Source organism: Notothenia rossii (genome assembly GCF_949606895.1).
Source record: "Notothenia rossii genome assembly, chromosome: 7".
Classification (NCBI taxonomy): domain Eukaryota; kingdom Metazoa; phylum Chordata; class Actinopteri; order Perciformes; family Nototheniidae; genus Notothenia; species Notothenia rossii.
In genome coordinates, this window is record NC_136905.1 from 54,038,027 (window position 1) to 54,053,619 (window position 15,593).

Consider the following 15,593-nt stretch of genomic DNA (forward strand, 5'->3'; position numbering starts at 1 on the left):
ACTTACACTATATGCACATATAGGTATTTCTTTTCACGTGTGATTGTCTGTTTAGTGTAGGGGTGGGCGATATTGAAAAATATAATATCACAATATTTTTCAAGCAGTATCACGATAGACAATATTTATCACGATATTTTTCATGTCGGTTATATGGTTACTTTTCAAGTTACTTAACAGTACAACCACCTACCTACAAGGTAGCAAAAACTAAAATAAAAAGGAGTAACAGACCAAAATACCATTTCAAGATGGTTTTAATTCTGCAATGAATCCCTGAATGAACAATTCAACAGGAATGTTGATATGGCTTCCTCAGTGTTCAAGTAGGTAGGCCTACACCCTACACAACGAATGTTAACACTGGTTTCTTCACCAAGTAAAGTGCACTCTCTTGATAAATAAAACAAAATATTCAAAGCACAGTTTCTCAGTATAAAAATGCACTTTCTGTTTTAGGTAGCAATAGCAGTGATGTAACATCAATAAACATGAAAAGGAGAGTAAAACATAAGTAAGTAAAACATAAAACATCAATGAGGAAAAGTCAGTGCCAAACAATTAAAATGTAAACTTTGGACTTGAAGTGCAATCAAAGACTTTAACATAACTGAACATCTGTTTCAAAAGGGAAAAACAATACAAAGGCCGATGAAGATCGGACAGCCGTTGTTTCTACACGGACCACTATTGCGGTAAGCATGTTGTAACTTCCGGTTGTTGTTGTCATCTCCGGGTATCCCGTGTGCCTGTTCTGTTGCTGATAGCTTATTATCTTAACTTAATAGATCGTTTTAAAACTCTTGATCACGGCAACTGCCTGACGTTGTAATCACACGTTACTACAGCTTAAGCACTCACAACTCTTCTTCTCTTAGCGACTGTAACTCCACAGTTGCCTACACACTTTTCGGGTTTGCTAACGGTAGCTACTTTAGCTTGATAGCTAGCCATGGCTCTTTCCCCACCCTCGGGTGCTATTTCCTTCTCTAACTGTCTCATGTTTGGTTACTTCCCTACCTCCTTTACTGGTACCGATACATGTGTTAAATGTAGTATAGTTGTTAGGTTGGAGGCGGGAATCATAGCCATAGAAGCCCGGCTCCGCATCTTAGAAAATAACTCAGCTACAGTAAAGCCCATGTTAGCCGGTGCGGACCGGCAAAAGGTAGCTCCTCTTAGCCGTCCCCCGGCAACTCCCGAGCAGCAGGGAGATTGGGTGACTGTTCAGAAGGGGCATAACGCGAAACCCGCAGGTCCCCACCAACCAGTTCACGTATCTAACAGATATTCCCCACTCAGCGAGACACCCGCTGAGAAGCCAACTCTGGTTATTGGTAGCTCTATTATGAGACACGTGAATTTAGAGACCGAAGCCTCCACAGTCACATGCATTCCAGGGGCCAGAGCGGGCGACATTGAGGCGCATCTTAGACTGCTGGCTAAAAATAAACGTAAATAAAGTAGGATTGTTATTCACGTCGGTGGTAATGATGTTCGTTTACGCCAATCAGAATGCACCAAACTTAATGTAGCGTTGGTGTGTAGTTATGCTAAAACAATGTCGGACACCGTAATCTTCTCTGGTCCCCTCCCCAATCTTATCAATGATGACATGTATAGCCGCATTTCATCATTTCAGCGCTGGTTGTCTTGGTGGTGCCCAGCAAACAATGTGGGCTTCGTAAATAATTGGACAGCCTTCTGGGGAAAACCTGGTCTGATTAAGAGAGACGGCATTCATCCTACTTTGGAAGGTGCAAATCTCATTTCGGCAAACATTTCAGGGCTTTGTGGACTTAATCCATGACAAACTGGAGTTGAGACCAGGAGGCAGAGTCGCAGTCTTACACGCTTCTCTGCGCTCTCTCCTAGGCAGTCATCCATAGGAATCCCGACCCCAATAAAATACCCAATATTAACGGTGTGTGTGTCTGCCCAAGGACAATTTAAGGTAAAACCTAATAGAAGTGTCATACATAATAACCTAATAAAAGTAAATGTAACAACTACTACAGTGCAACAAAACAGGAAGATTAAATGTGGTCTCTTAAACATAAGATCTCTAGCATCTAAAGCAATACTGGTAAATGATTTAATATCAGATTATAATATTGATATATGCTGTCTCACTGAAACTTGGTTGAGACATGAAGAATATTTCAGCATAAATGAGGCCACTCCACCCAGCCATATCAATACTCATATTGCCCGAGCCACGGGCCGAGGAGGTGGAGTTGCAGCAATCTTTGACTCAAGTTTACTTATCAATACTAAACAAAAATTAAATTATACCTCCTTTGAAAGCCTCGTTTTTAGTCTTACGCATCCGACCTGGAAAACTTTGCAGACAATCTTATTTGTTACAGTGTACCGTGCACCAGGTCTTTATTCAGAATTCTTATCAGAATTCTCTGAGTTTTGATCAACTTTGGTACTTAAAACAGATAAAGTAATTATCGTAGGTGACTTTAATATTCATGTTGACGATGATAAAAATAGCCTTTCTGTTGCATTTAACTCTATATTAGATTCTGTTGGTTTCTGTCAGTGTAAATAAACCAACCCACTGCTATAATCACACTCTCGACCTTGTTCTGTCTTATGGTATTGAAATTGAGCAACTATTAGTCGAACCGCATAATCCTACCTTATCCAACCATTTCTTAGTAACTTTTGAAGTACTGTTACTAGACTACAAAGCATTAGCCAAAAGCTCCTGCAGCAGAAACCTATCTGTTAGTGCTATAGCCAAATTTAAGGAAGAGATTCCACCAATACTTAACTCGATAGCATGTCTGCATGTAGGGAAGGAAACGTATACAAAATGTACACCACCCCAAATTGATCATGTTGTTGATAGTGCTACAGATGCGCTGCGAAAGACTCTGTTGCTCCATTGAAAAAGAAGAAAATAAAACAACATAGATTAGCTCCATGGCATAATGCCGAAACCCGCAAAATAAAGTAAAAGTCGAGACAACTTGAAAGGATATGGCGTTCCACTAAACTTGAAGAATCTCGTTTAATTTGGCATATTACTCTCAATGAATATAAGAAAGCACTGCGTAAAGCGAGAGCAGCCTACTACTCTTCATTAATAGATAAGAATAAGAATAATGCAAGATTTCTTTTCAGCACTGTAGCCAGGCTGACAGAGTGCCACAGCTCGACTGAGCCTTCTATTCCCATAGCACTCAGTAGTAATGATTTTATGTGCTTTTTTTACGATAAAATTGTTACTCTTAGAAACAAAATCAATGACCTCTTGCCTTTGACCAGTATAGTATTATCAACAGCTCCCGGAAACGTAAGTTCTAATATTACACTAGATAGTAAACTAGAATGCTTTTCAGCCATAAACCTTGAACAATTAAATTAAATGATTCTCTCTTCTAAACCATCAACGTGTATCTTAGACCCGATTCCAACTAAGCTGTTAAAAGAAGTTTTTCCATTAATTAGCACTTCTCTATTAAATATTATGAATATGTCTTTATTATCAGGCTATGTTCCACAATCATTCAAAGTAGCAGTGATAAAACCGCTTCTTAAAAAGCACAACCTCGATCCAGAGGATTTAGCCAATTATAGATCTATTTCTGATCTTCCGTTCCTCTCAAATATTCTTGAGAAAGCAGTCGCAAAACAGCTGTGTGATTATTTAAAAAACTATGATTTATTTGAAGATTTTCAGTCTGGCTTTAGAACACACAGAGACAGCTCTGGTTAAAGTCACAAATGACATTCTAATAGCCTCAGACAAGGGACTTGTCTCTATTCTTGTCTTGCTCGATCTTAGTGCTGCATTTGATACTATCGACCATGGTATCCTATTGCAAAGACTAGAGCACTTAGTTGGCATACAGGGAACTGCTTTAGGCTGGTTTAGGTCCTATCTATCTGAACGCTCTCAGTTTGTACGTGTCAACGATGAATCTTCCATGCAAACCAAAGTTAGCCATGGAGTGCCACAGGGCTCAGTGCTTGGACCTATTTTGTTCACACTATATATGCTTCCGTTAGGCAATATTATAAGGAATCATTCTGTAAACTTTCATTGTTATGCGGATGATACTCAACTATATTTATCAATCAAGCCTGATGAAATTAATCATCTAAATAAAATTCAAGACTGCCTCAAGGACTTAAAAACGTGGATGACCTTACATTTTTTGATGTTAAACACGACCAAAACTGAATTTATTGTACTTGGCCCGAAGAATCTACGAAACAAATTATCTAAAGATATACTAACTATGGATGGCATTAATTTGGCCTCCAGTGAGACTGTAACGAATCTTGGTGTTATATTTGATCAGGATTTATCCTTTAACACCCACATAAAATCAATTTCAAGGACCGCCTACCCCATTTACGTAACATTGCAAAAATCAGGCATATCTTGCCTCAAAACGATGCAGAGAAACTAGTCCATGCATTTGTTACTTCAAGGCTGGATTATTGTAACTCCTTATTATCAGGGTGTACAAAGAAGTCAGTCAAGTCGCTTCAGCTGATTCAAAATTCTGCAGCTCGTGTACTAACCAGAGTTAGGAAAAGGGACCACATTACTCCTGTTCTGGCTGCCTTACACTGGCTCCCTATAGAACACAGGATAGAATTTAAAATTCTTCTTCTCGCCTACAAAGCCCTTAATGGGCAGGCGCCATCTTACCTTAAAGAACTCATTATACCCTACTGTCCTACTAGGGCATTGCGTTCCAAGAATGCAGGGTTGTTGGTTGTTCCTAGAGTCTCTAAAAGTACAATGGGAGCCAGAGCCTTTTCTTATCAAGCTCCACTTTTGTGGAATCAGCTTCCAGTTTGTGTTCGGGCGGCAGACACCCTATCCGTTTTTAAGAGTGCGCTTAAGACCTTCCTTTTTGATAAAGCTTATAGTTAGGGCTGATTAGATTCAGCCCCTAGTTTTGCTGATATAGGCTTAGTTTGTCGGGGGACATCTTACTTCTTCCTTCTCTCTGTCTATACCTGTGTACTCATGTTCCGATTAACCCAGCTTCCCCAAATGTCTTTCTTTTTGGTGTCTATATACGCCGGGATCTGGAGTCATGGATGATCCTGCGGTCCTGTGTCATGGATCGCGAGTCCTGGATCTTGAGTCGTGGCTGAGGTCCTGGATCATAAGTCCTGGATGGATATCCTCGTGGATTCATCTTCCTATTATACACACATGCATTTCCAAACATTTGGACTACCTATGGTGCAAATGTATTATCTTTTCAATTTACACACGGCATCTATTGCACGTCTGTCCGTCCTGGGAGAGGGATCCCTCCTCTGTTGCTCTCCCTGAGGTTTCTCCCATTTTTCCCTTTAAACTGTGGGTTTTCTCTGGAAGTTTTTCCTTGTACGATGTGAGGGTCTAAGGACAGAGGGTGTCGTATTGTCATACTGATATTCTGTACAAACTGTGAAGTCCACTGAGACAAATGTAACATTTGTGATATTGGGCTATATAAATAAACCTTGATTGATTGATTGACAAATACCTTATTGATAAAATAAAATATTGGCCAACAGAATCAACCAAGACAATAAATGAAGTGCAATACTGTCTGAATCCTGACTAGACAGCTTGGTTTTTACTAACCGTTATAAGTATTTAGTTACTTCGGCATCATTTTGAAACGTGTATTATAATTTAATCACGGTAAAATAGGTTAATTTTGTCGTAGTTGGTTTCCACCACAGTATTTACATGGATATAAGCCCCGCCCCCTCTCCAGCGCGTCCTGTTTGAAAGACAGGAGTAAACACAGCTGACAGCCGCGGTGAAACTCCAGCGGTTAGGGTGAGAATATTCGCATTGCGTCCATTGTGAACGCAGCATAACGCAGTTCAGATACCACTGTTCTGACCCTTTTAAAGCAACTTCGAGATTTTAACAGTATCAGGGGCACGCAGGCCATGGAGACCGTAGGACGTACAATTATTTTCAGGGCTTCACGGCCAGATCGGTCGTCAATGTCACCGTGAAAATCCTACTCTGGTGCACTATCACGATAGATATGATATCTCATAAAAGGCATATTGTGGAGACCTAATATCGTCTCGACGATATATATCGTCATATCGCCCATGCCTAGTTTAGTTCAAAACGCAAGTGACCCAAACCCAAATGTGCCTATTTTTACTTTTATTTTGTAGTGTGGATTGAAATAACTAATCCTTTTGAGTGTCTATAGGCAAAAGTGTTTATAACCCAACTCTTAGGCAACCCAATTTAAGAATTAGCAAATGTGATTATTTTCTGGAAATTATGTAAAATGATGTGCTAATTTGGATGGAAAGTTGACTATAGAAAGGGGACATATATGAAGACTGTAAATAAAGAAGACACATTCTGCGCCATTTCAGGTTCAAATCAGTATTTTGGTTAGCTGGCCAGCTCTGTTGTGATTGGTCAACTGCTTAGAGATGTCCCGCCCCTTAGCCTATCACATACAATGAGTTGTAGCGCTAGCCAATAGAAGCGCAAGTGTTAGAACGTGATGTCATTATGTTCTGGAAGTTCTGTAAGCAGATCTTCCTTGAAAAAGAGATCTATGATATCAAGGGACAATCTGGATAAATAAAGGTTTGAAATGAAATGAAAAGGAGTCCAATGGAGGCGTTTCAGGCAGGGGGGATGAGGGGTGTTTAGCCTTTGCAGACCATTTACATGCACAACAACCTATAACACACTACAGGAAAGGGAAACCCCAAAAAGCAGAATAGGGCCTCTTTAGACGAACTGTTGGGACCTTGCCTGTTAACACAACAAGCTAATGTATGTTCAGTGTGTAGTCCAGTGTTGGGTTTAAATAACCAATAAAGCCTTCTTCTCACCTGTGGTCCCGGAGGTGGTCCTGTCTTCTGAAGGCCTTGTGGCAGATGTCACAGGTGTACGGCCTCTCGTCCGTGTGCGTCCTCTCGTGGATCAGGAGGTTGTAGGATTTGGTAAAGTGGCGACCACAGAACTTGCACACAAACTCTTTCTTGGTCTTGGACGGCAGGCGGCCTCTGCTGGACTTGCGCTCGGGAGAGGAGAGCTTGGTCAGGTCCAGGTGAAGTCCGGCGGAAGTCTGGTGGAGAGATGAAGCCTGAGCGGCGCCCCCCCCCATGCTCAGGTCCTCCGCCTTCAGGGGGTCCTCCTGGGTGGCTGCGGCCGCCAGGTTGGCAAAGTCAAAGCGGGGTTTGTTCTTGGAGCTCTGAAACAGACCCGTTGAGTCGTGCTTGGGCTCCAGCAGGTGGGGGAACAGGGGGAAGGAGGCCATGGAGGAGAAGTGGGCGGGCAGCTTGGAGACTGTGCAGCGGGGCAGGGCGAGGTGGGGGTAGCCCAGGGTCCACTGGTGCAGCTGGATAGCATGGAGGGCGCTGAAGCTGTAGAGGCTCTGGAAGTGTTCGGCCGGCAGCTGGAGGCCCGTGGAGCTCTGCAGGAGGGCGTAGTTGGCCAGCTGGAGCGACGGGTGCAGGGGGACCGGGGCTGGCAGGGTCTTGCTGCCCATGGCTGCTACCCAGAATTCAACAGGGCCTTCTGGAAGAAACACAAAACATTAGCAGAGAAAAATATGCAACTGTCGGGCCAAGTGACATCGATATATTTCTAGTGCTTTCAAAAGTCAATTCATTGAAGATGACCAGGAGTTTCTGCACACACACACAGATACACACGCACACGCGCACACACACACACACACACACACACACACACACACACACACACACACACACACACACACAGATATGGTGTAACTACAAGAAACCAGATTAGTGTGACAGGCATCAGGCAGGAATTCAGATAACTCTTCCATACAGGCTTTTAAAACCACAATTCTCCCCTCAGAGGGGTCCTTACATTTTACAGAAACTTTCCTTGCACACTTAATGTAAATAATATCCTACTTTTACATTTTTTTTGCTGCAATTTGGCTCTTCATAGTTTTTATTGGTCAGATAGTCTACAGATGTTTCTCTTTCTCAGTCAACTTGTATACATTTAACTTGGTAATTCAGTTTTATTTTCTATTTTGAGATGTTTCTATTTTATGTTTTTTCATTTTCTACTTTTTTTATTTTCAAATGATGTGCAATGTCAAAAAAAATTGGGATCAATAAAGTATTATATTACCTCAAAATAATTGTTGGAAAGATTTGGGTTGAGTATGGAGCTGGGGTGTGTTTGTGAAGAAATACTCCTGGCATGTACGCCCTGTGAAACCCCAAACAATCATTTCTAGATTACTGCTTGTGTTGGTAGCCTATAAGGAAAGATGAAAATTCAACTGCTATTTTTTCTCAAAACACTTAAGGTCGTGGCTTGGACTGCAACTTGATTGAATCCATACAAAGACATGGCCCCGCCTCTGCTACTCACTACTGTAGCATGGTCAGTAGCTACTGCTACTGCTACTGACCATGCTACAGATGTTAGTGCAAAATCTACAGCTCCTCTACCACAACCATCAGCAACAAGTGGACATGGAGAACTACTTGAACTACATGTTGCTAAATCCACACGGGGCATAAACAGAAGGGCAACCCATGCTCGGGGGGTCTTCTTTGCTGCTTTTGGTGTATTTTGTGGCAGAAGTACAGCGCCACTTACAGGCCCGACATATGTACCACAGCGTCTCCAGCGCTTTCGAGCGGTCTCGTGTGAACGGAAACCTTTTTGATATCGTATTCGGTTCGTTGGCGTTTCGTATGCGTTTGCGTGTAAATGGGGTCTGAGTGGAATGTCTTTCTGGCATTGACACACACACAGAGACACATTCAAGTCAGACAGAGAAATAGTAGTGTGTGTTTTTTTTGTATGTGATTGCGTTTGTTTTTGTGTGTGTGCCTCTGCCTGCAAGTGTGAGTATGCCTCTGTTGTGTGTGTGGGTGTTAGAATGAGTCTGTGCATGCATGTGTGCTTCTGATATTGTGTGTGTGTGTGTGTGTGTGTGTGTGTGTGTGTGTGTGTGTGTGTGTGTGTGTGTGTGTGTGTGTGTGTGTGTGTGTGTGTGTGTGTGTGTGTGTGTTCCAGCAGCAGAGGAGCTGTAAGAGCAGGTTTGATGAGCAGGATAACAATAGACAAAGTGTGTTTGTCTGAGGCTCATAGGTGACGGTGTGCTCACGCACGCACACACGCACGCACACACACACACCTCTCACCTCTCACAGACGCTGCATTCCTGCTCACCATCAGTGTTAAGTTTAACTTCAGAAAGAATGATGATACTTACATCGGGTTACTTTACAGTCCCATTCTCAACTACTGTATACTCTTTCTCTAACACATCTGAGAGGGAGATTGTTAAATACAGTTTTTGGTGTTTGAAGATGTTTGAACACCACTTTCAAATATATATTAGAAAGGTAATTATGGCCTGTTTAACTCACACGAGCTCTAAGCAGTCATTCATAAAACTAATAATGCACAGATGTTTCTTTTTAAATCTAACCAGGTATTTAAATTTTAAATTGGGTATTAAAAAAATTAAAACATTTTACTTTTATGTATCAAAACTACATTTCTAGGGACGTCCATAACAGCCTGGACGTTTTTTTATTAATTTAAAACAGTTAATATAACTATATGCATAAAGCATTTACATTTGTCCACTTTCCAGTTGAAAAAAACGAGTTAAATTATATATTAAAATAATACAAATAAAATAGTGATAATAATGATAGTGATGAATATATCCTAATCAGAAAAGTCCTACTTGTAATTTTAGAGAGTGATAAAGTAATCAGAGTAGTGCAGTGTTAGAGCTGAGGGAGAAGCTATCTGTTACATATGTTTTGCAATAACCACTGTTCATATGCAACATACACTTGATTTTAAAACATTGCTTTAACTGGCTCCCTCAATGTATACACTCACAAACTTATTTAAACTTCTTATTCTTTTTTACCATCAATGTTTACCATTTAATATTTTACTGTATTTTATTTGCCTTTTATCTGTTGCTGTTGTCGCTGTAAATTTCCCTTCTGCGGGACAAACAAATATTCTGATTATAAGAATTAAATTGAAAATGAAAATTGTTCTTGCTTTAGGTTTTTATGTTCTTGGCTCAAATCCATCCCATTGTCCTGAACATGATGGTACAGACGGAGCGTTTACACTGAGCAGCAATAAAGAGGATGCCTGAGACCTGGCCATGCAGGGAAGGGTCTGTAACGAGGACCCCCGGCCCCATGTAGTGCGCTCCTTTCTGATCATCAAGCTGAAGTAATTGACTTATAGTTAGGGGGTCATTAGAGATAAGCGCTGCGCCGCTGAGCGCTCCTCACCTTCTCCCCTTTCATGTCTGCATACCAGGGGCCTCCAAATCCAAACAGCCATGTGGCCCTTTAACTTCAGCGGACCCTGTGAGATCTGACGCCTCCGAGGGCCTCGCTGTGACGACTGACGCTTCTCACCTGGATGTGAATGCGATCAGACCGCTGAGATACACATGTGGGACCTCAGGTGTTTACCTCTGCAGGACTGAGCAGGTTTTATAGCGAATTAGCTTTTAGCGACGTGCTAATTAACAACTCACAGCGGTGTGTTTTGTCATCTGATTCCAGTCGTTTGTGACTCAGTACATTTACATGGGACAATTATCTTTCAACTTCTATGAATGAAAAAAATGAACAATTCCACCACTTAACTAGTAACATGTAAGTAACAACACTACCGTGGCACAGGGGGTAAAAAGGTGTCGAGGGTCAGCGGTTCGATCGCCCCCTCCCTCCCCGCAGTCAATTTGTCCATTAATCCGAGGGCAAAATACTTAACCCCCAAATTGCTCCTGAAGGCATCCAATCCCAATTTTTAATCGGAATATTGGGGTTAGCTGCATTTTATATATTTCAATTTCAGACGTGCTTATATATCCATGGTTATAGTTAAAACCAGTCGTTCTCAATAAAAAAAAATTATCAAAAAAAAAACTCACCTCGAGTTGCACCAGTAGGCATTTCTACGGTATTATACTTTGGATACAATATTATGACAAGATTAATAATAATAAACTGAAACTAAACTGTTTTATTTAGTACTGATTTTTTACTTAATACACTTTTTCACAGTTAAAGAAAAAAGGTTAAATCCAAGCAGAAAAATAATGAACAGAATTAACGTAGTTTGAGGATGACCTTTTTTTGATTTGTTGAGAACTAGTTTAATCTATGACCATTGATATATAAGCATGTATAATATGAAAATACAAACTAACTCCAGAAATCAGAAAAAAAAGTGACAGAAAAAGTCTCCAATGTGCGTAAACATGTTATTGCGGGTATGGTGATAACTTTTGGTGCTTCATATGAGTCAACACATTTCCAATTTCATACAGCTGTTATTAATATGTTTTACATCTGACGTTCACAAACATGCGCTGAGTTGAGCGTTCTGTAATCTGTCAGCCTGCTCTCTCCTCATTTCTCACTAAGTCCACTAATGCTCATAATGGAACCGGGGTTAAAACCGAGGTCTTTAGGTGTGGTTACATGTTCTGGGCTCTTCAAAATATGAAATATCTCAAGCTGCCATAAACTTACGGGCTCCGTTCCACATTACAGATTACTTTTTCTCCTTCTAAAATCAAGTTTGTTATTTTAGAGCATGTGTTGTAAGACATCATGTCTGAAAAAGCTTCATTTACAGATAAGATAAGAACAGAAATGACATGATAAGTGATGATATGTTCAAAAAACAACGGCAAAGAAGCTGCCAATTCCATCAAATCATTTGTAACCGTCAGCAGTGGAATGCATAAGTACATTCATAAAAAACTTTAACTTTTACTCAGTATCTCCGCTATATGTTACTTTAAAATCACTTTGCGGGACAACTTCTCCTTTGTTACTGTGATTCATTTTTAAAAAGTTGTGAAAATATTATATAAATGCATTGATTAAACCACCGTACTAAATAAAGGATTTAAAACGAGCACTATCAGGGCTTTTTTAAACACAATTCAACAACCTACATCACTCCCAAAAACAAATACCTTTTACTACACTTATGGAAAAGTAAAATAAGTAGGCCTACAGCATAGTGTGGCAGTGAAAGATTCTTCTTCTGTGGTATCTAGTTAAAGTCTTACCATGCATGGCCCCCGCCTCACACACACTCCACTATGATCTGATCTCCAGCCGTCACACCTGCAGCCACACACACACACACACACACACACACACACACACACACACACACACACACGCACACGCACACGCACACGCACACACACACACTCTCTCTCTCTCTCTCTCTCTTGTCTTTATCTTCACATTAATCACAGCGCTTCACACGTGTTAATGAGCTCATGCTCATTAGAGTTTACGATGTGATGCTAGGATCAGCTGGAGGCCTGTTTGGAGCTTTGCTTGTTTAGTTAAAGAAACCATGTCTTCAATTCATTCCTACGCAACATCTGCTGAGGAAAAGTATTCATATGAATGTGATGACCCTGAAAGTTGAATAGGCCTACAAATAAATGTGGTTACCACTAAATATATTTTAATGTTTAAAGAAAACTAGTGCTGGATGTAGTAGCCTACGCTTGTGGTACACCTGTTGATGTACACATTCCTCTAAAACATACAAGATCTCTACAAATTATTGTTTAAATATGGAAATATGGAGGTGTGGAAGAAGTTTTCAGATTTTATGGACACTTTGCGTAGTACTCAGATGTTTCACTTAAATAAAAGTAGCAATATTAAATTGTAAAAAAAAACTGTACTCCAAGTAAAAGTCATGCATTCAAATCCTAATTCAGTAACAGTCATCAAAAAATACTTAACATATTATTAAAAAATAACTCATAAAGCATGATGTTCCATTTAGAAATATGAAATCACTGGATTATGATTATTGATGCATTCATGTCTCGATCACAGATGGTAATGATGGATCTCATTTGAATTACTTTATAAACTGTTGATGCTATATATTTATTTTTGTAATAATCTTAATTTGTAGAGGAAATAAAGCTGATAGATAAATGTACTGGCGTAAAAAGTGGCTTCCAAAATGAAGTGGATTAGAAGTATAAAGTAGCATAAAATATAAATAGGCTACTTGCTTAAAGTAACTCCAAACTACTTAAGTACGCTATTTAATTAGGTAAAATATATGTATTTCATTGCACTTCTGTAAATATGTAGTAACAAATGTGAAATGAGTTTGGTTTTCGTTTTTTGGATTTAAAAAGTGAACACTTACCAATAAAATATGTGTTTAAATGTTAAATTGTCCCTGGTCCTGCCGGAGGGTCAGGGTGAGCAGCCCGCGGAGCAGCCTGTGTATCGGGCGAAGAGTCACTGAGACCCTGGCATCGCCGGCATGTTCCTCAGCTGAAACGTCTTCCCTCCGGGGTGAGTGGCTGTGCTGTGGGCGGTGCAGCGTGCTGCTGTGTGGCGGTGCTCAGGGTGCTGTGTGACGGTGCTGCGTTGAGCCTCCTCTGCTCTGCCTCTCCGCGGCCGCCGCCTCTTATTGCGGAGGAGTCCGCCTGAAGAGCCGCGTCACTCCGCCAGCCCACATCCACAGCCCCGCAGGAGACCATCCGTCATGTCGCCGTGTGGAGCGGGACTGTTTGATGACAGCGGTGGAAGAATCCAGAGGTGGAAGGTAGTGAAGTACATTTACTTAAGAACTGTAATTAAGTAATGTAAACATTATAGGTACTTTTAGTTTCAGACTCTAACCCCTCCCATTGACAGTACTATGCGTATAGTAGGCTACTCGTATATTTTACCAAAGTAAAAAAAGTAAAAGTACCAAATTGTGAAGTGAAAATACTCAGTTACAAGTAAAAGCTGGTAAAAGTGGAGCTTATTTACTTTTGACTTTACTTTTTTGTATTCTTCTATTTGTTAAAAACGTGTATTTCTATATTTCTCAACTTTAAAAAGGTTTTTAAATAGCTTCTTGGCAGTGTTATCTAGTTTAAGTGTTATTTTCTCTTGTCCGCAGCATTAGGCCTATAATTAAAATGAGCTCCACATTTACAATCTGCAATGAACACCTTTTGAGCCTGTGACACGAGTTTCCCCCATCATCCAAACCCATCAATTTGAGTAAATATTGTCCCCTTGAAAACCGTTACTGAACTGATTTCGGATATTTGTACTTTGATAACCATTAATCTGCCCTTCAATGTTGACAATTTTCTAGATCTTCTCGGGGATTCTTCAAGTCCCGCCAAATTATGTGTGACGTCATTGCGGGCACAGCGCTCCAGCTGCACCGTTCAGGATCCCAGCATCTGCATGTAAACGCATTAGACACTATGGTTGCGCTCGTGAACTGTCAACGGGGGGGGGGCTTGGGGACCGCTGTGTCGCCTCTCAGCGCAATTTACATGATGCCGTTTAGACAATATAATAATAAAGGGCGGTGCCGGCTGTCAGCGAACCGATCCGGCCTTTCTGCGCGACTATCACTCAAATGCGGGACATAGTCTCAATGTGTGGGACGCGGGACAAATAATACAAATGCTGCGGGACACCTGGTCACCCTACACACACAGTTCTGCCCCTCACACACACACGCTTCAAATCAAGTTGCATAAATGCTTGAGCTACGTTTTTATTATAATTACTGTGAAATCTGCCTATTATGTTTTCGTCATTATTACAACAAACACACACTTGCAACTGATAACACTGGCAATGATTTTAGATGTATTAGACAATTAAAAAAAGAAATCATGCTTCAAATAAGTGGGGGTACGGCGTACCCCCGCGTCCAACGCCCACTACACCACTGACTGCAACTACAAAAAGGTTTGTTTTCTCATCAGGAAATGCAGACCGGCTCAAACAAAAGATTTTTAAATCATCCTCCTCACGATCATTTAATGTATCATATGTTCGCCGAATTGACATGAAAGCACTAATAAATGTAGTTTCATCCACTTGAGTTTACAACTACAAAAATAATCGATTTGTTTTTATATCACATCCGACGGGAGGAAATTCAGCAGCTCTCACTACCGCTTTGTAATCCTAATTTAATCATCGTCTTCACCACGATCATTTATGTTTATGTTCGCCGAATTCACATGGAAGCACTGACAAATATGAATATACTGTAGTCAACTTCATTAAAACGTTATTAACGTGCCTAAACTCAGTAATTCACAATTTCTACGCATGACAACACAGTTTGTCCGTGTTTGGCTCTCTCGCCGCACAGTGAAGGGTTCCCGCATTGACGTCACTTCCGGCTTCCCCCAAAACCTCAAAATGAGTCGAAGGAATTTTCTCGCGATGTTCGAAATTATTGATATTTATCGGAACGGTATCGCTTTTTCTATTTTAAACTGACGGTTCGAGATTACTAGTAGCCCAATATTTCATTGCACAACAGTTGTTGGGTTCGTGTCACAGGCTCTTTAATGCATCAATACAAAATAAACCACAAAATTACACTTAATGAGTACTTTTGTTTTGTTGCATTCAGTATATTTTCATGCCAGTACATTTGTACTTTTACTTATAGTAAGATGTTGAATGCATATTTGTAACAGAGAACTTTTAAAATTCAGTATTGCAACTTTTATTTCTCCTGTCGTGAATTACTATGCCTAATGATGACTTCT

The 15,593-nt window shown here is 40.6% G+C and overlaps 1 protein-coding gene across 1 annotated transcript in view; it reads right to left on the reverse strand.

Moving 5' to 3' along the window:
• osr1 (odd-skipped related transcription factor 1) overlaps positions 1-13,467 on the reverse strand; it is a 15,224-nt gene extending 1,757 nt beyond the window's left edge. Inside the window, exons 1-2 of the mRNA XM_079691396.1 lie at positions 13,214-13,467; positions 6,853-7,540 (exon numbers count right to left, since the gene is read on the reverse strand). Of these exons, the coding sequence (XP_079547522.1) occupies positions 6,853-7,511 (659 nt within the window). The 5' untranslated portion in view covers positions 7,512-7,540; positions 13,214-13,467. The remainder of the gene's footprint in view (positions 1-6,852; positions 7,541-13,213) is intronic.
• Between the last annotated feature and the right edge of the window lie 2,126 nt (positions 13,468-15,593).